Here is a 23,211-nt window from a genome sequence, read left to right as displayed (position 1 = left end):
TTTGTTCCCCCCCCCAAAAAAAAAAAAAAAACCTACGAAAGTCTCATCAAAATTTTAATGTTATGTTTATGCCACGAAATGTTTAAGAATACGGAAGAAAACCGACTGGCCGACTGGATTAACTTATTGTTTGACTAAGTAACCGACAACTGAGCATGCAGAAATGTCTTGAAATCTTCCCAGTGTGTCGCTGAGGCGGGATGATGAAAATAGGAGTACACACACACACACACACACACACACACACACACACACACACAGATATATACACAAACAATTAATATACAAGCGGCTTTGGTCACGCTATTACAATTAACGGATCAGCAGGACCGTTACGTACTTACTGCTTGATGTTAGTGATTCCAGAACAGGAACTCGTATTAGTAATCTCGTTGGTATCCCGATGCCTCCCCTCCATGGCCTGGATCTTGTTCTTGTTCTCCTTCACTCCCCCTCCTCCTCATATTGCTCCTCCTCCTCCTCCTCCTCCTCCTCCTTCTTTTCCTCCCCCTCCTCTCCCTCCTCCTCTTCCCCATTGTTGTCGCTTTAGTAACTTGATTTTATTGTCGCTCCCCCCTTCCTCATACCTCTACCCCCTTCCTCCTCAAGATATATTTAGCATACAAAGACCTCACAGTGATTATTCCGTGTTGTTTTGGTTTTATTGAGGTGAGGCGGGGGAAGGAGACGGAATACAAAGGTTCGGACATGACTACCACAGTAAGATGTCTATATATAATTTTTAGTTAGCATTAACCACATCAGACATTAACCACATTTGAAGATGTGTTCTACAGATGACTAGAGTTGAGAAACTTTCACATATTTCAAAGGTTAGACTTAAACATCCTATTTTCTTGTTTTGGAAGGGGATGGCTGAGTGTTGAGTTGAGTGGTAAACGGAGTTGGGGCTTACCCTATAGCTGCGCATTGCGTCGGCGTTTATATTCGTCACCTCTTTTGAGCTGCGGTGGACACCCCATTACCCTGGGACCCAAAACAAGTATTTCTCTTCCCATGCTCTTCAGTAGAAAAAAATCTAAAAAATGTAGTTTAAAGAAGGAAATGGAACACTTGAGGATAGAGATTTATTTTCTTCCTTTCTCCCCCGAGGCTCTCACATTCCTGTCCTTCACTCTCACTTTCTCCCCGTGACAACCAACTCGCGGCAAGGCCTCCACCCACCTCCCTCCGCCCGCCATTCATCGAGACGAGACGCGGCGGCTGCAAATAGCTCACCACTGCCCTTCGTCTCTCTCTCTCTCTCTCTCTCTCTCTCTCTCTCTCTCTCTCTCTCTCTCTCTCTCTTCTATGATATTTAGATGTTTTCACCTTACCTCATGTCTCGTAAAAAATCAGTGAGGAGGAGGAGGAGGAGGAGCAGGAGAGCAACAACAATAACAAGAACAGGAGTGAATCAGGGGACAAACCACAAGCAAAGCGATATCACCACCCTTGTCAAGTAGCCGCGGAACCTGAGTCCAACCGGCCCAGCGTTGTAAGGCGAGATGCGGACAGGGCGGGATGCGGGTAGCGGCCCTCTCACGGCGGGGAGCTCAAGGGGTAGCGGGCAGGGGTGCTGAGGGGGGAGGGGGGGGGAAGACGGGTTAGGATGTGGGTGGGGAGCGTGATTAGAGGGAGGGGGCGTGGCTTGGGAGGGGTTGGGTGTGCTGGTGGTGGTGTTATATTAAGGGAACATTGTAAAATTAATCCTTTGTTATACGGTTGGAGTGGCGTGTGGGAAGAACGGGGGCTAGCTTTGTGATTGTGGCGGTGGTGGTGATGGTGGTGGTGGTGGTTTGTGTGTGTGTGTGTGTGTTACCAGAGTGTCGTACTTAGCCTCCTATGTTTTCCAATTTCCGAACCAAAAACTCTCCTCCACTCCAATAACTACATTTATTTATAGTTATCGCTGAAAGGTTTAATTATTAGTGTATTTTTGCTATAGTTAAACGTCTAAAAACGGTAAATACAATGCTGGGTACTTTGTGTGTGTGTGTGTGTGTGTGTGTGTGTGTGTGTGTGTGTGTTAAGTAAAGCAATACAAATCCAAGAGGCAAAATGTAAACCTAAACAGTAACACAACATACCGGCCATGTCTCCCCAGCGCCTGACTAACCAGCAAGGGGTTAATAAATACTCTCCATCCTGTACGTTGTGGCTGCTAATACTAATACAGGAAGAGCTAACTAAAAAAAAATTATAGACATCTTACAGTAGGTTGTCATGTACGAACCTTTGTATTGCGTCTCCTTCCCCGAGCCTCACCTCATTAACGCTTTTTCCACCAGAGTTACGACCCTATACATATCGCTAAATGGGTTCCCTTCATTCATCCCTTCCCTTACCGTTTCCTTTCCTTCCCTTGCGTAAATCTAAGCAGTAGCATAACATACCGACCATGTCTCCTCATCGCCTAACAAACTTTCACAAGGATTAATAAACACTGTCCTGCACTTTATGGGTGGTTATACTAACAAGGCAAGCAGAAAACTAACTCCCATCATACAGCAGGTAGTCATGTTCACACCTTCCTATCCCGTCTCCTTCCCCTCGCCTCACCTCTTTAGCGTCTTGTTCTCCAGAGTTACGAGCCTACATATCTCCAAGTGGGTTCCCTTCATTCAGCCCCTTCCCTTCCTCTCCCCTCCCTCCCAGACCGTTTCCTTTCCTTCCCCCGGGATGTATACCTGCTAATATTACCTACCCGGGGTGCCGACCTGTTCCGGTGGAGGTGGAAGAAAAGGTGTGAAAGATCCTAATTACAGGTATGCCCACGGCGTCCACCTCTACCTGACTCCCCTCCTGCGCTGCCCTCCCCCGCGCCGCCCACCTGCCCGCTGCTCCCTGACCTTGTAAATTACTGGGGCGAGGGGCAGGGCGGTGCGCGGCGGGGCGTCCACCAGCGGCTGTGGAGGTGTTAAGGAGAATGATGGAGCGATGGCAGGGCGAACGTGGTGAGGGGCAGGCAGGGGGGTGTTTGGGGCGGCGGCGAAGGGAGGGTGAGCGGAAGGAAAAGAAAGGACTGGCCGAGGCGGTGAGGGAGGGAACCATGGAAGGGTGGAGGAAGTGCCTTTGGGTGGAGAGAGAGAGAGAGAGAGAGAGAGAGAGTAAGTGTGAGTGTGTGTGTGTGTGTGTTGAGGGAAGTCAGTGTTTGCTGTGTGTGAGTTTTCAGGGAAGTCTGTGTTTGCTGGTGAAATAAGACACTCTCTGAGGAAACACACACACACCCCCCCACACACACACACACACACACACACACACACACACACACACACACACACACACACACACACACACACACACACACACGATATAAGACAAACAAACCGCTGATCGCTCTACTCTCTCAAAAGCCGTAGAGTATATTTACCACACACCTTAATTGCTTAGATCTACACTCCTTCCCCGGTAACGCCTTCCCCTCACACGTTGTTTTAAGGAAGCACTGACGCGATAGAAGAAGTCAACGAAGAGGCGAGTTTTTAAGTTGGGGAACATCAACAACTTGGCCTCCCCCGAATGACGTCATCTCACACAGCTTGTAATGCATAATGGGTCTTTCTTCCCCAAGGCCGCGGAGGAGTACAGGAAGGGAGGAGAAAAGACTGAGAAAGGGAGGAAGGAGGAGGAGGAGGGAGACAAGGAAAGAGAAGAAAAGGGAGCGGAACGAAAATGAGGGAGAAGAGAGAAAAAAGAGAGAAGGAATGTTAAAGGAAGAAGTGTGTAAAAGGGAAGGAGAAGAAAAGTAAGGAGAGGATAAAAGGAAGAAAGAGAAAAGGAGGGAACAGAGAGAGAAAGAAAGAGTGGAAGAAAAGAGAAGTGGAGGAAATTGAAAAGAAATGAATGGAGAAGAAACGGAAGGGGAGGACAGTTAAAATACGAGGGATAGAGGGAAGGAGAGGAAAAGGAAGAGAAGGGACAAAGGAAAGGGAAGGAGGTGAAGGATAAGGAGGAAGGATATGATTTAGCGGAGATTAAATAAGAGAGAGAGATGGTAGATATCCTTTTTTGCTTGCTTTTCTACTTAATACCCTTCAGTAATGGAGTAGTATGTGTCCTGTCTGCTATGGTTGGGACTACCCTGAACCTCAATAGCCATGTTTTTATTTCATTATAATCATAGCTTTTACCCAGAGTCAGTGCGCCTCAGGCTAAACTATTATTATATTATTCTGCAACCGATCACTCGCTTTTTCCTTGTCAGTCCACGTGAAATTATGAAATACCCCAAGTTACCCCTTTAAGAGTTGTCATTTATTACCAACTCAATAACCAACGGAAGCTTCCAAGCTGCTTTCCATCTTCACTCAATTCCATATACTTCACTTTCAATTATACTTTTTGTTGCCCAACAGAGAAATTTTATATACTTGATGTAGCCATTCGCTCGTATAACTGGTTCATAAAAAAAAATCTTGTATGGAGCATGTGTGTGTGTGTGTGTGTGTGTGTGTGTGTGTGTGTGTGTGTGTGTGTGTGCGCTATAATTTCCATGGTTGTTTAAAGGGTAGGTTAGCTGTGAGGGCGGCGGGTGTGGCTGTACATGGTCTGTTTATGGTTGTATATCCTCCTTCGTCTGCAATCCGCCTTCTTCCATGAGACACCTTTCCCTTTTGATGGGTGACTGGACCTCTTGTTGGTATAGAAAGATTAGTATCATTCTCAAGTAATATTTATCAGCGTTTTATAATTATCTTTTTCTTTGTTCTGCTGGTATATGCGTAGGTGCGAAATTGAGGTATTATTATTATTATTATTATTATTATTATTATTATTATTATTATTATTATCAGCGCTATCAAAACTCCTCTTTCACCAAAACTGATTAGGACCTATCTTTTCTTGTGTGGGATGAATGAGTGTGTTGAGCTATTTTTTTATTTTATTATTTACCGTGGGAAAAAAAATCCTTACGCTTCTGTATGTTAAGCACCCAAAGACTCCCTCGGTTCCCACGCTTCCGGCACTCCTTCCTCCGACGCAAAGTGACGATGGATAGGCTGAGGACATCTTCGCCAGTCATGCACTCATCCGCCCTGTTCAGTTCTCCCCGCTTCTCTTCCTCCCTCTGCCTTGTCCACTGCGCCCCCCCTCTCCTCTCTTACCTGCCCCCATGATCTTGCACCTGCTCCGATGACGTAATGTCCTGTGGAAACGATTAGATACAGTAGCCGGAAACCCCTCAAGGAGAACACAAGTGAGTGGGTGGGTGATGCTCCTCCTCTCCCTTCCTCCTCTTTCTCTCCTCGTCCTTGTTCTCTTCTTCTTTCTTATCTCTCGCTGTCCTTGTCTTCGTCCTCCTCTTTCTTCTTTTTTTTCTTCGTCCTTCTTCTTGTTCTTTTTTATTTTGTTCTTTTTTTCTTCTTTTTCTTCTTCTTTATCTTCTTCTTCTTCTGCTTCTTCTTCTTCTTCTGTTTCCTCCTCCTCCTCCTCCTCCTCCTCATAATCATCATCATCATCATCATCATCATCTTTTTCTTCCTCCTCCTCTTCCTCCTCCTCCTCCTCCTCCTCTCCCCATTCTCCCTCCCCCTCACGTGGGCTGATAATACTTTCAATTAGTCTCTTATGTTTTTGTTTTTCAAGGCTGCATTTCCTTGTGAGGGAGTGTGTGGACGGTCACGTAGATAGAGATAAAGGTGTTTGATGGTTGATAAGCTTCCACCAAAGCCTTGAAGCAGATCTGATTAGTGGTGTAGTTGTGCATTTTAGCGATCCATCAAATAGATTGGATGTAAGGATGGAATGAATCTGTATACTGTGTCTTTGTTGCGTGTGATTGTGTTTGTGTTTGTCTCTTCCTACACACACACACACACACACACACACACACACACACACACACACACATTTATTTATTTATTTACAACCAATCACGCGGTCGTTCACTCCACTCCCACACACACCCAACTCCTCCGTTCGCCGTCTTTCCAGCCTCCTCCACCTCTTTTTTCCCACACTCCACCTTCTCCTCCTCCTACTCATAATCTATCTTCCTCTCGTGCGTAGGCGCCAGAAAGTCCAACGACGGCGATGACGCGAAGCTTTGTGATAAGAAGCTAAATCGTAAGAAACAAAATCCAGTGTCAGAGAGGTGATATCAGCGAGGCATTTCCTGTCCACCTTGCGACCAGCCCATACCCTCCAGTCGTCTCGTCCCCTCCGGCCCTCCCCTCCGGCTTCCTCCACCCCTTTCTCTCTCCCCCCTTCTCTTTATTCTCACACCGTATACGTTCTCCCTCCTTTCATTGACCCCTTCCCTCTTGTGCTTTGTTCCCTAACCTAACCTAACCTATCCTAACCTTGCTTTTGCTTCTCCGTCGCTCTTTCTCCTCTGCTTCGTTTCTCTTCTCCTTCCCCCTTTCCTCTTTCTCTTCCCTTCTCTCTCTCTCTCTCTCTCTCTCTCTCTCTCTCTCTCTCTCTCTCTCTCTCTCTCTCTCTCTCTCTCTCTCTCTCTCTCTCTCTCTCTCTCTCTCTCTCTCTCTCTCTCTCTCTCTCTCTCTCTCTCTCTCTCTCTCTCTCTCTCTCTCTCTCTCTCTCTCTCTCTCTCTCTCTCTCTCTCTCTCTCTCTCTCTCTCTCTCTCTCTCTCTCTCTCTCTCTCTCTCTCTCTCTCTCTCTCTCTCTCTCTCTCTCTCTCTCTCTCTCTCTCTCTCTCTCTTTCTTCCTTCCCTTCCCTTCACCCACCTTTCTCCTCTTCCCTTCATTTCTCCTTCCATACCCTTCCTCTCCCCCAACTCTCTCTTCTTAATCTAACCTAACCCTCTCTCTCTTCTCCTTCTTCCCTTTCCCTTCCCCCTTTCTCCTATTATTCCTTTCATTTTCTCCTTCCATACGCTTTCCCCATACCCCATCCCTATCCCTCCATCTCCCTCTCCTTCCCTCTCTCCACCCCCTACCCCCTCTCCTTCCCCACCTGTTTACTGCGTCTATTCTCTTCCTCCCTTTCTCCTTCACCCCTTCCTCTCCCTCCCTTCCTTGCCACCTCAATCTTTTTTTTTTTTCTCGCCAGAATATACCTTTTTCCATTGCTAATTGTTACGTTTTCTCCTTCCTTTCCTTCTTTTTGTGGGACCCAATTAATTTTACGGTGGTATGGTGATGATGGTGGTGGTGGTGTGTTGTTGTTGTTGTTGTTGTTGTTGTTGGTGGTGGTGGTGGTGGTGGTGGTGGCAGTTGTTATCATCCTATCTATCTATCTATCTCTATCTATCTATCTATATATATATATATAATTTAGTCTAAACGGAGATATCTGCTTTCCCTTACCGATGTTTTTTTGTTGGTCTATTTTTTCACGGACCTTATTCGCTTTTTATTTATCTATTTTTTTAACTTTATTTCACTTATCCTTAATTCTTTGTGCCTTAAGTGTGTCCGTGATTACAGACTCGACAACCTCTGCTATTAGTACTCTTCCGTTTTTTTTAATAATAGTAATGATAATGGAACTGCTCTGCCCTACTTCAGCATTCCTGTATCACACTTTTTTATAATCATTGTCTCGCTATCCCTTTGTTTCCTTCCTCTCCTCCCTCCTCTCCCTACTTTTCCTCTTCACCCCATGTCATTTCCTTTTTCCCTTCTTCTCTTTCTCCTCCTTTTCATTTCTCCATTTCACCCTCTCCCTGATTCCCTTTCTTCCTCCTTCCATTCCTAAATTATTCTTTCTTCATTATCCCATTCCTCCTTCCTTCCTTCTTCTCGCTCCTTCAATCCTTCGCTCCCTTCTCCAATCCTCAATCCTTCCTTCCCTTCCTCCCTGTTTCACTCTTTCCATTACTTCCCTATTATCCTTCCTACTATCCTTCCTCTATTATCTACCTGCTTCATCCTATTCCTCCTTCCTTCCTTCCTCTCGCTCCTTCAATCCTTCGCTCCCTTCTCCAATCATCAATCCTTCCTTCCCTTCCTCTCTCACTCTTTCCATTACTTCCCTCCCTCCCTATATACCTCACCCTATCCCTCCCTCCTTCCTCTCCCATCCTCCTTGCCTTCCTCAATCTCTCCCTACCTGCCTCTCTCCTTTCTACCCTCCCTTTCCTGTCTCCCCCCTTTCCCTTTCCTTCTCTCTCTCTCTCTCTCTCTCTCTCTCTCTCTCTCTCTCTCTCTCTCTCTCTCTCTCTCTCTCTCTCTCTCTCTCTCTCTCTCTCTCTCTCTCTCTCTCTCTCTCTCTCTCTCTCTCTCTCTCACACACAATATCCCTTTCTCTCCTTTTCTACCTTTCCTCCCTCCATCCCCGTCTTCCCTCCACTCCTTCGTTTTGTGACGCTGAGGTGAAACTTATTATTTTGGTAATTTATTGTATGGTGACACCTGGCCGGGAGGGGGGCGTCTTACCTGCCAGGGGTCCGCGGGAGGGTCTTTAATCTCACCTGTTAACAGATCACTTTCCTCCCCCTTTCCGTCCTCTTTGCCTCCTATCGCGTGATCTCCCTTCCTCCGTCCCTACACTTCTTCTTCTTCTTCTTCTTCTTTTTCTTCTTTTTCTTCTTCTTCTTCTTCTAATAACGTCGATGCTTCATAACTATACATGTTTCTGGCCCAACTTTTTTTTTTTTTACATAGCTCGAAACTTTTATCATATATTTTATTTTAGTTATTTCATCAATTTTTCCATTCCCGAAGGTGTTGCCATATGGTTGGGTGTCGTTTTGCTGGACTGAATCTTTTATTTCAACTTCAGAATATAGAAATGATACTTCTTTTTCTTTTTTCATTTTCTTTGTGATTAGTATTTTCTTATAGGCGATGTTCAGTCCATTAAGATAGTAATTGTTTTTTTTTTTTGCTTCGTTCCACATCCTGCTCTATTACCTTGATTACACCTGCAGGAGGAGACCACCAAAGGACGCTCAGGCTTTAACATTAATCTCTCTCTCTCTCTCTCTCTCTCTCTCTCTCTCTCTCTCTCTCTCTCTCTCTCTCTCTCTCTCTCTCTCTCTCTCTCTCTCTCTCTCTCTCTCTCTCTCTCTCTCTCTCTCTCTCTCTCTCTCTCTCTCTCTCTCTCTCTCTCTCTCTCTCTCTCTCTCTCTCTCTCTCTCTCTCTCTCTCTCTCTCTCTCTCTCTCTCCCTTATTTGGGAAACTGATCGGTGTGGTGTTTCCTAATCATTTGCGTCTCATAACCATAATTTTGAAAGTATGTCTCTTCTATAATGATGATATATTTCTGCAACTACTACTACTTATGATGATGACGGTGATGATGGTGTTAGTGGAAACTGAACACCACTGCTTATCTGCCTCGTTGCCTCGTCTCCGCCATGAAAAGAAGGCGAGTCACACACACTGCCCCAACGGGAAGCTGCGGTCCGCTGTGGGTCTTCGGGGATCACTTTACCGTTCACCTTAAGATCCGTGGACAGGTAGACAGGCTGGCCGCTAATTGGACGCCACCTGAGACAAGGGATTAAGGGAGGGGCTGCTGGATTGGTGTCTTTCCGTTTGACCACCCCGCCATAGACCAAGGAAGAAGGGATAGAGCAGGATCTGTTGATCCTAGGATCGAGCAGGAGACAACAACCGTATGGCTTCCTTCCACCTGCACTCCCACACACCCCGCTTCGGAATTGGAAATAGATGGTTATCAGATGTTTCACAAAGATAGAAAGGGAAGAAGGGAAGGGGGGTGGCACTTTATGTTAAAGACACACTTAAATGTTCTGCTAACAATTTTGTTCAAACAAATGGCGACTCAGAATCAATTTGGATGGACGTCCACAAAGGGAAAGACAAACAAACTCGAGTGGTACTTTACAGGTCACCCAACCTTAGCAGGCAGGACACGGATGTATTACTACAAGAGGTTCGCAGGGCGAGCAGGAGCAAAAATATCTGCATAGTGTGATATTTCAGTTATAGGAATATAGACTGGGAAGGCGTGGTGGGTGATCTAGAATATGGTCACTACGCGGTTACCTTTGCATGTAAAAACGGCAGATGATTTGAGAGAAGTAAACAAGGATCTGGCACAAACGTGGCGTTCCAAACACACACACACACACACACACACACACACACACACACACACACACACACACACACACACACACACGTGTAGCAAACACAGATACACTCACTAATACGCGTCAAACACAGACACACGTGTGTGCTATACACAAATCTTAACACAGTCACACTAATGTGCGTGGGGAAACCGAATGACTAGATAAATAAACAGTTACATAAGTAACCAAATATTACTTATAACGCATGTGCTTTCATGTGTGTTGGGGGGGTGAGTGGGGGGTGTATGCTTTATTTATTTATTTAATATTTTATTTTCATTAATTTATGTATTGTATATATTTTATTTATAATGCTAAGTGAGATCAAGCTCAGTGCCAGCAATGTTTCTCGCTGACCTGCCCGTGTTGGCGTGAGGCTGCCATGTCTGACTCGCTGTGTCTTCCTTGCAGGGCTCGGTCGTGTTCCCCGCCACCATGGACCTGGAGTTCTACGGCGACCAGCACAAGTCCGCCGCCAAGATGTCTGCCACCAAGAAGGTAGAGTACTCACACACACACATGGAAATAGCACCAACAGAAGCAGCACTGTATGTCTCTTCATATGTCATCTTACACATTGAACTCCTGTTAACCTGCCACCATCTATCTCTGCCTAATAGGAAAAAATTATCATACATCTTGATTTCTCTCTCTCTCTCTCTCTCTCTCTCTCTCTCTCTCTCTCTCTCTCTCTCTCTCTCTCTCTCTCTCTCTCTCTCTCTCTCTCTCTCTCTCTCTCTCTCTCTCTCTCTCTCTCTCTCTCTCTCTCTCTCTCACACACACACACACACACACACACACACACACACACACACACACACACACACACACACACACAATGTATTAGTATATTTAAACAAATACCAAAATCACACTGTATATCTAAGTTAAGATGATTTTTTTACCATCAAAAAGACATTTTCTTCTTGCCCAAGCTTTATCCATAAGGCGTCAACTACCTTATCGAGTGTGAGCTTCCAACGCACATTACTTACTTTTCTGAACCGGCGTGATGACCCTCCTCCTCTCCGGCAGGTGAAGTTCTCGATGGAGCTGCCGGGCTTGGTGAAACAGGAGCCTGTGGACACCTCCTACGACACCTCAACCGACCCCCACTGCGTGCCGTCTGCTCTCGGCTGCCCCCAGCAGGCCATGCAGAAGGTTCCGGACATCACCGACCTCTCCGACCCCGAGTCTTCCCTAGGTGAGTACAAACACCAACATCACTTTGTTGCCAGGGCTGCCCTTGTCCCGCCCAGCGGTACTCTATACGACTAGGGATGCTCGTCTTTGTGTGTCGGCTGCACATTAATGAATATGACATCGGCTGTGTGCCTGTCATGAAGTATACCACGGTAACTGTATTACAGCCCTCGGAGAGTTGCTGTCAGTCTGTATCGGGGTATCTGTTGATGTATTTCTTTTACACTGTGTGCCATCGTAGATGCATGTATGGGTGCTCATCCGTCTTTTTTGGATGCATCACAGCTGATCGGTCTGTTGTGGGCATAATAGAGACCTTTGTGTGATGATGACCCTTTCAATGCCGAATGGCTCTATAGCTGCTGTAGTGCCTCGTGCAGGTATTCAGTGTATTTTTAGGAGGCTTTATATACTTCACTACAATGCCCTAGAACATTTATTGTGAAAATCTTGCTGAATGAATTTTGTCTCAATTTACTATTTTCTAAGGTATAGTTGCGAGGTTGTGCGCATTTTGGTTGAACAAAACCACACACTATTAGTTACACGGAATATTCTGTCCTACCTCCTGCCTGCGGAATGAGTGGATATTATGTTGGTGCGTGCGTTTCTGCCAGTTCCGTGAGAATAAGTGGCTGTGGAGTTGTGGATGAGCTTGAGCCCGCTTTAGGGCTGTTCAAATCTTGGTTCATTCATCCCTGGGAAGTTAATTCTGCCAGGCTAGTGATTAGTGGGGACAGGTTACTACTATTCATTGGGGCTAAGTTACTATTTAGTTTTGGTTACATCATTGGTCGGGGTTTGTTATTTCAGACAAAGATGCAAATCAAGCGAGACAAGTCACACGGTTTTTTGAGAGCGTAGGGAAGGTGGTGGCAGATTTCAGTCTCGCCATACCTGTGAGTGAACTGTATTTGTACATCTTCCTTTAAGCGTTTTTCACGTTTTTTGAGAGGAGTGATGCTGCGTTGGCTTCTCTAAGGTTTCAAAGCGTAAATTGCAGCGCGAATTAAGTGTCCATATTGTGAGACTGTACTTTCCGTGACGATTAAGTGATAGACACGTGACTGCTCTTTAGAACATAGCAATGACGAGGCTGGACCCTACACACACCCGTCATTAGTTATTTGAAAGAGGAAGATGTCTTGGATTTTTTCCTTAGTAACAAAGAAATTGCAATCACAGTACGCGGTAACCAAACTGGGGAAGAGTACGATGACACTGAGATGGGTTGAGAGGGGTGACTATACTTGGGAGTCGAAGTGGTGAGGATTACAGTCTCCTGCCCCAAAGGTTATATTAGGTTATGATATATATCACTATGGAGTATGGAGTATGCATCTCATGTGTGTGTGGGTACTCCTTACACACACACACACACACACACACACACACACACATTTTTTGACCGAGTAGAGTCAAGGGGTTTCCGTCTCATCACTTCCCCTCCTCGTATTGACAGTCTTAAACTCCTCCGCAATGTTGTCTCTTTTATCTTCTATGGATAATTATTTTCATGCTGACTACCCATCTAAACTTGCTAACTGCATGCCTCCCTCGCTTCTCTGGCCCCAGTGTTACCAAATATGTCGGATGTAATAGCGCTAGACTGAGGTGTGAAATGCGCTAGAAATGCACTAGGAAAATTTTCGTCTCCTCCCCGCTTCACACGACTTTCTACTCCTGGTTACCCCTATACTATCCAGATCCCTAATTGGGAAGTTAACCATCAGCCTCATTTTTCATTCCTTTAGGTAACCTTTACAACAACAATCCTGTATCTATATTTCCTCCTTCCTACTACTTGACCACTTTCAAGAGGGGACTATCAAGACACCGATCCAAATGTATCCATCTATATAATTTTTGGGGGTAAGGTTTACAAGCCCTGTTTTTTTTTATAAGATATTCCATTATTTTTGTGGTTCCTGGACTGGCCTACATTCACTGCTAATCCATTCAGAGCGGTACACCTTTGCTATTCATATGAAACCTTATGCTTTTCGTTTATTTACCTCCATTTTCTTAACATATCCATTATTATGGCATCACCACCTCCCGGAAAATTACCTTTGGCTCCTCGACTCCTGAAACGCTGAGTGGTTTGGCGTGGACTTGAAAAAAATAAAAAAATAATAATAATTTCCTTGTATTGACCATAAATCGCTGTTTTCGTCTCCCACTTGAAACATTCACCTTCCCACAGGCTTCTAAGGTTCTTGGAGCTGATATCGACATTTGAAATAATGTAAATCAGCTGCAAAAAATGTCAATTATTCGTAACGCGAGGCAATCCGTAGCAAAAGTGTCATTTACCTTGCAGCATCACGGTGAAGCTGTTAACGTCATTCATGTTGTGTAGCTACAGTTAGATAACAAAAATATTAAAGTGTGTGCTTAATTCGCATTGCACCAAGCCCCAAGAGGAAGAGTTGAGGAGTTGGAACTTGGAAGGAAATTATAAGACATTTGAAAATATAGCGTAGTTACCCTCGTAACGCCGCGTTTTTTTTAACTTGTCTCAGTTCTCTTGACAGAGCATGGCGCGCGGGGTAACTCGGGCATTTTGACGAAGCGGTAGCTCAAGGCTTTTTCGGCTTTTCTAGTGCCAGTTTTATAAGTCAGACATTCTTATATAAACGGAATGTTTTGTACCCCTGAGCTTACTTCTTAATTTAAAATAAAAGTTTGTCTCTCTCTCTCTCTCTCTCTCTCTCTCTCTCTCTCTCTCTCTCTCTCTCTCTCTCTCTCTCTCTCTCTCTCTCTCTCTCTCTCTCTCTCTCTCTCTCTCTCTCTCTCTCTCTCTCTCTGTGTGTGTGTTCGTTTAATTATTTATATATAAGGCTTGCTTATATTTCCTATCTTCTTAGTTATATATAGTACATATTACTCTCGAGTTCTTCATTACAAACTTCCCTGACAGAAATAACGCCTTGCTTTGTTTTAATCGTTAAATATGTTGTATTTTCAAAATGATCATTCGTCTACGTTGAAACCCACTGCGGCTTAACACCAGCGAGGCCTCGGAGGCTGCAGCACGGCCCTCAGCTACACAGATAGGTGTTGTCTTCTTTGCCTAGGTATCGGGCACAGGTACACTGCTTCATTCAACACCTTATCAAGACTAGATCTGAGGTTTTAAATGCAGTGATCACAGTAAGGATGACGGGCACGAAAAGGATATGGAGGAAAAATATGAGAAGTGGGGAGGGGAAGATGAAGCGTTAGAGATATTCCGTAATATTGTTCGTGTAGACTAGAGGAAAGGTACTCCCTCCCCAGTACTCGTGGACATATTTCCTGTTTGTGATAAAGCTCTCCCGCCACTCCACGCCTCTTATGATGACACTCGACTCCTAATCCCTAACCTGTGTGTGTGTGTGTGTGTGTGTGTGTGTGTGTGTGTGTGTGTATAATAATAATAATAATAATAATAATAATAATAATAATAATAATAATAATAATAAACGGTTTATTGCATGAAGTACCAGGCAGCCCAAGAGCTGAAAATATACATCAGTGGAAGATGAAATGAAATGAATGAGATAAATGGACAAAGTAGTATGATTGAAAATAAAAAGGAAAATAGAAATAACAATAATAGCAATAATCATAGTAAAGATAATAATAATAATCATGATAATAATAATGATAATAATAGTAATCATAATCATAATAATATGTGTGTGTGTGTGTGTGTGTGTGTGTGTGTGTGTGTGTCCCTTTTTCGGTAAGGTTAATGTTAGTAGTTGACTCCATAACAGTGCAGTCCCTCGTCCTCTCGCCTCGACCTCCACGCTTGTCACAGAAATTTTCTTTATTCCTGACTCCAGCCTCTCGCCATTCCTTATAATTATCTCCACCCTCTGTCCCGCCCCTCCCCGCTAAGTCCAACCTCTCCACCAGCCTTATTACATTTTCCAGGACCGACTGACAAAATATCTCCCTCTTATTTGTTGGTGTTATCGGAAATATTTTTCTATTATTGGTCCAGTAGCCGCCACCCCTCACCACTCCCCTCTCCGCAACCCTCCTGACTCCCTTAATCTCGGCCACCTTCCTCCCCCTCCCCTACTTTCCCTGGCACCCTTACCCCTCCCCCTCCACGCGTCTCTCTAATCCAATATGTGACATCCTCTCTTGGTTTTTATTTCTCTCTACCCTGTGGCAAACCCATTGGTGTTGCATCTCTCTCTCTCTCTCTCTCTCTCTCTCTCTCTCTCTCTCTCTCTCTCTCTCTCTCTCTCTCTCTCTCTCATTATTTATATGGTGGTTGGAAACGTTCTGTTTATGGAAAGCATTAATTTAAAGACATATTAACAAATAATCCTGATCGGGAAGATTGAAAGGGATTGATTTTTTCTTTCCCCGCTCCCACACACACATCTCCTCCTCCTCCTTCTCCTCCTCCCTCTCTTGTTTTTCTTGCTCCTCTTACTCTTTGTCCTTGTATGCCAACAAACAGACTCCTTAGGCAGAGAAAATAGAGATATGATACGCGATGCTTAGTGTTGGTTATCGTACACACACACACACACACACACACACACACACACACACACACACTTACCTTCCCAAACAGAAGCATTGAGCTATGGAATAGTCTGGAGGAGCAGGTGGTTTGTGCAAGAAACATTCATGATTTTAAGAACAAGTTGGACAAGAGCGGATATGGAGACGGGACAGCGCGAGCGTAGCTATTTTCCCGTATGTCACAACTAGGTAAATACAACTAGGTAACACACACACACACACACACACACACACACACACACACACACACACACACATACACACACACTCCTTCTTCCTTGCCAGCGGGGTAAAGATGGACTGATTGATTAGCTTTTGTTTTTTTGTTTTTGGGAAGAGAGCTAAGTCAATCAGAGTAATGCATTAATATCATTTGAGCGAGCTTCTTTGTGTGTGTGTGTGTGTGTGTGTGTGTTGTAATGGAATGTGAGTAACGTAGTAGCGACACACACACACACACACACACACACACACACACACACACACACACACACACACACACACACACACATACACTATACCTCAACACAAATAACACAATACTCACCTCTGTACAACCCAAAACAACGCCACATCACAAGACACACCACACACCTGCACGCAATACTTCGATACATCCCAACATATCAAATCACCACATCAAAAACGCGACGCCACATCCCAGCACATCACACCTGCACGCACCACGCCTCCGCCTGCCGCCAGCGAGTGTCATATTCTTGATTGGCTCGGATCAGCTTTTATCTCGCATCCTGAGAAGTATAGTATAACAGTGGTAATCGTCTTAAGGTGATGCTCGCCCGGGGGGATGTTTAGATCGGCTCGTCTTCGTATTAGCTGTTATTGCTCTCTCTCTCTCTCTCTCTCTCTCTCTCTCTCTCTCTCTCTCTCTCTCTCACACACACGCACACACGAAAGAAAGTAAGAAAAGTTGGATAATTAAAGAAAAATTGGATAAATGTAGATACGGAGACGGGGCAACACGAGCGTAAAGCCCAGACCCTGTAAAACTACAACTAGGCAACTAGGTAAATACGAACAAATAAGCGAAGAAGCACTAAACAGAAACAATGTAATCAAAGTGTGTGTTTGTAGGAAGAGTAACAGCTGTATGGCAACGCTTCGCCTCCAGTATATCTCGCAACGACATGTCTCAAAGATTGCCTCGACGCTCCCCCTCTAACCCGGAGCCCTGGGGCCGTCTGTCTCACTCCATCAAGAAGGAAGCGAAATGTTACGCCGTTTATCGCAGCTATAGGATATGCCCCCGACTTTACTGTTTAGTTTAACGCAGTCTCCCTTTATTATTCCCGTAGGTTTGTTGAAGGAGGGTATCAATGTATGGTACTACTGTTTTTTTTATTTTTTTTACAACAAAGGAGACAGCTCAAGGGCACAAAAAAAAGGAAACAATAAAAAAAAAAAAAGCCCGCTACTCGCTGCTCCTGTGCTGCACATTCGGGTCGGGACACATGGCTTGTTAAAAGGCTACGAAATATAACAGAGGATCCACACTCAACCTCCTCCTACCAACCTATTAACACATTGCCTTGGGATGGGCCACAAACTACAACTGACATACAGCGACGGTTGTGAATACTAACCGTGCACTCTTGACACACACACACACATACAGCGGAACAAGCCTCCCAATAAGGTCATACTCAGCACACTTTTAGGGCCAAGGAGAGAGCCTCACGTGGTTGGCATGCATGGAGGAGGTCGTGGGGGGTGCTGGTGTGTTGTGAGTCTGTCAATGTATTGCTACCACTAGTGTTTGGCTGCCATATACGGGAAAGTTATTACTGTGTGTGTGTGTGTGTGTGTGTGTGTGTCAGTCAGGGGCACAATACGCGTCCTGCCACTGAAGGCTTCGGGTCTCCAGGTCACGTCCGTATTTTCTCTCTCAGGAAATTGTAGAGGTTCAATTGAGCGTCGCGAACCATAGGAAAGCGGTCTCTCTCTCTCTCTCTCTCTCTCTCTCTCTCTCTCTCTCTCTCTCTCTCTCTCTCTCTCTCTCCATTATTATACACCCAATGTACCTCATTTTAATAACTTTCGTCATATCAATCCTCTATGCATCTGTTTTTTGGTACACGCGTTCTGTTCGCTGATGACACTGTTGATAAATTTCGCTTTTTCCTTTTTTAATCTCTTTTTGATAAATTTGCACACGGCATCCTCATGATAGTAGCTTCCCGTGTGCTCGAAGGGACCGTCGGGAGTGGAGGCGGCGGGTGAGTAAAGAAACGCTACCATTAGTTAAGTTATATAAGCCGTGGGCGTGTTTATATTATGTATGGAAGTAAGCATGTATAAATATGTATACATTCTTCGTAGTTTCTCTTCCTTACTTTTCTTTTCCTTCATTTTGTCTTTTATCATCATTACGATCATCTTCTTCCTCTTCGTCCTCATCTTCTCTCTTAGACTTGTGATTTCTATATTCTTCATATCATAACTCGTCTTTCAGTGTTCACCCCTACCATTGTATCTTTTTAGTTTCCTGGTGCTACTTACACATGTATCCTTAGTCGTATAATCACACTCTGTACTGCCTGGGGGTTGGGATGGCATGCTCCTCCCTTCTCCTTTGTTGTTTACTTGCAACAATAAACCATCAATCAATCAATCAATTTTTTCCGTATTTTCCATTGATGTCGTAGCCGGCTAGATTCAAGGTGTTACTAGTTTCTTCCATACTCTTGAGGGTATTCCAGTGGGGCAGATGATAATGTCTTGATATCTAAAATTCTGGATATTATAAAGTCCAAGTTGAAGGAGACATTTTACGAAAGTGCTTGGAATATCAGGTTCTTTAGTTCATCACAATTTACTATGATAACCTTCACCTCCTTATTCCTGGACCATTAACAACACTGATGCAAAACTGTTCATGCTCCCCTCACTATTTTATCTTCTTTTCCCAGGGTGCCTTATCTCTTATCCCTCAGTACATATTTGTCCTAGTTTAGTCTCACACACACACAAAAAAACGCAAATAATGACACGGGAACATTATTAATTATTTTAAGAGAGAGGGAAAACGAGAGAGAGAGAGAGAGAGAGAGAGAGAGAGAGAGAGCGAGAGCGAGAGAGAATGCAATAACAGCAAGAAAGGCTAGGTAAAAAAAACAAAAAAAAAAAAAAACAATCAGGGTAAAAATGCATGGACGAGGAATAGACGAGGGAGGAGGAAGAGGAGGCGAGACGGCGGAGAGAGAGAGAGAGAGAGAGAGAGAGAGAGAGGGGGGGGAGGGGGGTGCAAGCGGGCGGTGCTTCAGAAGGGGCACTTATGTTACGGTCACGCCCCCTCGTCGGCCTTCGGAAGCCTTGCCTCGGCCCGGCCACCTGGGAAACGCCGCCCGGGGGAATAGTAATGAGCGCCGCTGCCCACCGCCACCGTAATCACCTTCCACCACCACCACCACCACCACTGTCATCGTAATCACCACCATAACCACTGTCACTATCATCACTTTCACCACCATAACCACTGCCCTCATCATTACTGTCACCATCATCCCCATCACCATAATCACTGTCACTATCATCACTCCACCATCATCACCACTGCCACCATTTTCACTTGCCACCAGTACCACCACCTCCACCATAATTACTCTTTCCACCACCAAAACCACCTGTACCACTGCTTAATCAACGCTTCCACCACCCCAACCAGCACCACCACCACCACCTACCATTACCACCATTACCATCCCCCACCACCACCAACCCCCCCCCCCCCCTTGTGGAATTGGGAAATGGGAAAGATTTGTAATGTGAAAGAAAGGAAAACGAAGTGTGTGTGTGTGTGTGTGTGTGTGTGTGTGTGTGTGTGTGTGTGTGTGTGTGTTGTATCTATCTCTGTCTATCTATCTATCTATCTATCTGTATCTATCTGTCTATCTATCTATCTACATGGAAAACGAAACGCGAAAGTTAATATCGTCATCGTAATAAATAAACCGCGTGAATAATGAAGACACGCTTAACTAACGTTCATTAGGACTACCGGAAATACCTCGCACGTAACCTTGGAAACAGAAAATGTAGGGACGAGCAGCGAAGGTGAGTGGACGCCGCAGAATGGCGGCGTCCACTCACCTCATTATATTCTGCTAACAACGGAAAAATAAAACAAAGCACTAAACACAACCTTGATCTCTCTCTCTCTCTCTCTCTCTCTCTCTCTCTCTCTCTCTCTCTCTCTCTCTCTCTCTCTCTCTCTCTCTCTCTCTCAACCACAACGAAATTAATATTATTCTTTTATTTATTTATCATTTTATCTACACACACACACACACACACACACACACACACACACACACACACACACACACACACAGAGAGAGAGAGAGAGAGAGAGAGAGAGAGAGAGTATATTGTAACCCTGTACGTTCTAGTTAAGGTATCTCTTTTATTACATGGATTGATTTAGGACACATCTGAACAATGCTAGTGATTTTTTTTTCCTTTTTTCTTGCTGGTGTTGTTTTTATTTATGTATTTTCTTTCAAATCCAGCTCACGTACAATGTTTCAGCGTCACTAAATTAATATGCTTCGGACGCCGCCACATCCGGCCCTCCCTGATAGCGTGTTTACCAACGAGAAATGGTGCGCTGGTGTCGTCCTCTGTTCGCTGCTCTTCACTTACGACCTGACTCATCGGTGTCCCAGAAATAAGGCATGTCGCTGGACTGGGAGTGGCGGGCTGGCAGGCTTGATGGTGTGAAAGCGTCGCTGGATGAGGCGCTCTTTACCCCTGTTGCGTGCTGTCTTCATGGCACTGTCTCTCACTGTGATTGTTGTCATGTGTTTTGCTGCTTTTCCTCTTCGTCTCCCTCGCTCGTCCTTCGTTCTGTCAGCGGAGGCTCATTGGCGGGATTCGCCGATAAGTGAGACTCGCTCCTGATTGGCTGGCGCCCGGGGAGTCCCGCGTATCGGCTACACATTGGGAGGATAATGTATTATTTAATATTAGTTACGTCAGGCACGTTGGAAACACCTTTTTCCGCTAATAGTGCACCAAATTTCTTATATTGTTTTGTTAATTCTTAAAGTGTATGACTAGGAACTCTTTTCAGTAAGTCCCCTTGATAAGAACGGCGATGGTTTTGTTCCCATCACAACTCAAAGACAGGGAACAGAGAGTGTGGAGGAGGGGAATGGAAAGGGGAAGGCACTGGTAGGATGGTGGGGGGGACGAAGAATAGGTGGGGACAAGAGAGAAGTTTGGGGGGAGGAAGATGGTGGTGGATGGGGGGGTAAGGGGGGGAGTGCCAGCCATGTGCCCGTCAGCTCAGTGCCATCGCGTTCATAGCCACACGGCGGCGCCCTCTTCCCCTCCTCGCGTTTTTTCCCTCCCGTAAAGTGTTTCCTTGTTCTCCAGGCCTTAGGAGGAGAACATACTGGTAACAGAAAAACGTATCAAAGGCAGTCATGATGTGCGTGCTTGGACCTGCAAGGGGAGTGATTTAGTGTGAAGACATGAGACTAGACAAGGCAAATGCCCGCTGAGGGAGTGTGTTGGATGAGCGCTGCCTCGTCAGCTGTGCCTCGTGAAGGAAACACTCCGCTTGTTCTTCACCCCGTGAGGTCCTTGTGTGTGACTGGCAGCCGTCTTTGGTGGTAGTTGTGTATTGACGAAAAACAGCGAATACGAATGAAGCTGAGGATATCAGAAAATACCGGATCTGCTAATAGCTGTCGTTCGTGACAACAGCTTCAACACTCCCGCCCTTCCGTATATATAGCCTGCAGGCACGCTGTAGATGCTGCACTGCTGGAGAGGCTTTACCATGCCTGAGTGTGAACTGAGGGAAGTGTGTGAGGTGTGGCGGGATTGAATTCTTTTTCTCGAATATGATCAAATTTGTCAACATTATTGTGTTTGCAGGCATGTTTGTATGTCTTAAAAAAATCTTTGCACAGTCTTCAAGATGTTGAAAGCCTCTTTAACCTTGACATATTAGTTCACGGCATCGTAATGTTTGCTATAGTTCCACATCACAAGAAATATGTGTTGGTTGCACACGGCGATCAAAGCTCACATCTGCGCCCTTCTTAGCTTTTCTTGGGCAGGAAAAGCGAAGAATTAGATCATGCTCCTACAACTTGTGTCAATAATTTGTTGTGTGGCGTCCGGCGGAGAGCGGCCCCGACTAACTGAGTTTTGACAGCCGCGAGAATGGGGACTAGCAAAGTTAAGTGTCGGTAGTTCTGGAATTGTGTCTTGTGGAATTGTATTGTGAGGACTATTATGGGTACAGTCTAGGGGCGGGTGAGGAATATAAATATGATATTACGTTGACTGAATTGATGGTGGGGGGGGGAAGGGGGGGCAGAGAGAGAGAGAGAGAGAGAGAGAGAGAGAGAGAGAGAGAGAGAGAGAGATGAAGGAAGGAACGAAGGAAGAAAGAAAAGAGGAAGGAAGGGAAGGAGAATTGTCATGAAGAGGAAGAACTGCATGTTGAGTAAATACCTCAATTGCACAGTGATCTTGAAATTCTTCCTTCCATGACCCAGTTATTTTTAAGCAGCAGCCTCAAGACCTTTCATAACCTTTTGCCTGTAGTATAAACTATGTCCCTCCCGGCGGCTATATTGGAGGTCGCCCTAGCTTTGGAGGACCCTAGAATATAATGAATAGGTACTCCATGGTAGAGACAGGCTTTAGTTGTACACAAATGAGAAGAGCAAGCAGAAAAAGGTAGATAAATGAAATCATATAAAAAGATTAATAAAACCATCAAATAAATGCAAATGATCAGAAGTTCAAGTTTCCATAATGCATCAGAAGGCATACGAGGTCAAGGTCATGTTCGATGGCTTGTAGTTCCGCCACACTTCCCTGCCGCTGTTAGAACACTCTGAAGGACACATTGGTACCCCCAAGGACCATGTGTGTGTGTGTGTGTGTGTGTGTGTGTGTGTGTGTGTGTGTGTGTGTGTGTGTGTGTGTGTGTGTGTGTGTGTGTGTGTGTGTGCGCGCATACTTGGGTAGGTGAGCGGCTGAACGGGCAGATACATATATAAAATATGAATTTACAAAAAAATGCTCGCTCATGAATAGATAATAATGATAATAATAATAGTAATAATAATAATAATAATGATAATAATAATAATAATAATAATAATAATAATAATAATAATAATAATGCTAATAATAATAATAATAATAATAATAATAATAATAGTAATAATAACAATAATAATAATGCTAATAATAATAATAATACTAATACTACTACTACTACTAATAATAATAATAGTAATAATGCTAATAATAATAATGCTAATAATAATAATAATTCTACTGCTACTACTACTAATAATAATAATAAAATGATGAGTGAAATACTACGAATACTAGTGACAATTAGAAGAATACCAAATATATGACAAGCCTCCTCATGGTCTAGAATTATAAATGAGAGGCAAAACTGACCTTCTCTT

The 23,211-nt window shown here is 44.6% G+C and overlaps 1 protein-coding gene across 8 annotated transcripts in view; it reads left to right on the top strand.

Moving 5' to 3' along the window:
* The window catches only part of LOC126998780 (protein C-ets-2-like), a 267,281-nt gene that overhangs the window by 77,504 nt on the left and 166,566 nt on the right, over nt 1–23,211 (top strand). For 5 of the 8 annotated variants that reach the window (XM_050860815.1, XM_050860812.1, XM_050860813.1 and 2 more), the window contains exons 2-3: nt 10,421–10,507; nt 11,045–11,213. In XM_050860815.1, the coding sequence (XP_050716772.1) occupies nt 10,445–10,507; nt 11,045–11,213 (232 nt within the window). In that variant the 5' untranslated portion in view covers nt 10,421–10,444. Of the gene's footprint in view, nt 1–10,420; nt 10,508–11,044; nt 11,214–21,034; nt 21,165–23,211 lie in introns of those variants that run through there. The other 3 variants (XM_050860811.1, XM_050860809.1, XM_050860810.1) reach the window with 2 other exon arrangements.

Source organism: Eriocheir sinensis, chromosome 15 (genome assembly GCF_024679095.1).
Source record: "Eriocheir sinensis breed Jianghai 21 chromosome 15, ASM2467909v1, whole genome shotgun sequence".
NCBI classification, from domain to species: Eukaryota; Metazoa; Arthropoda; class Malacostraca; order Decapoda; family Varunidae; genus Eriocheir; species Eriocheir sinensis.
This window is presented reverse-complemented; position numbering and strand designations above follow the sequence as displayed.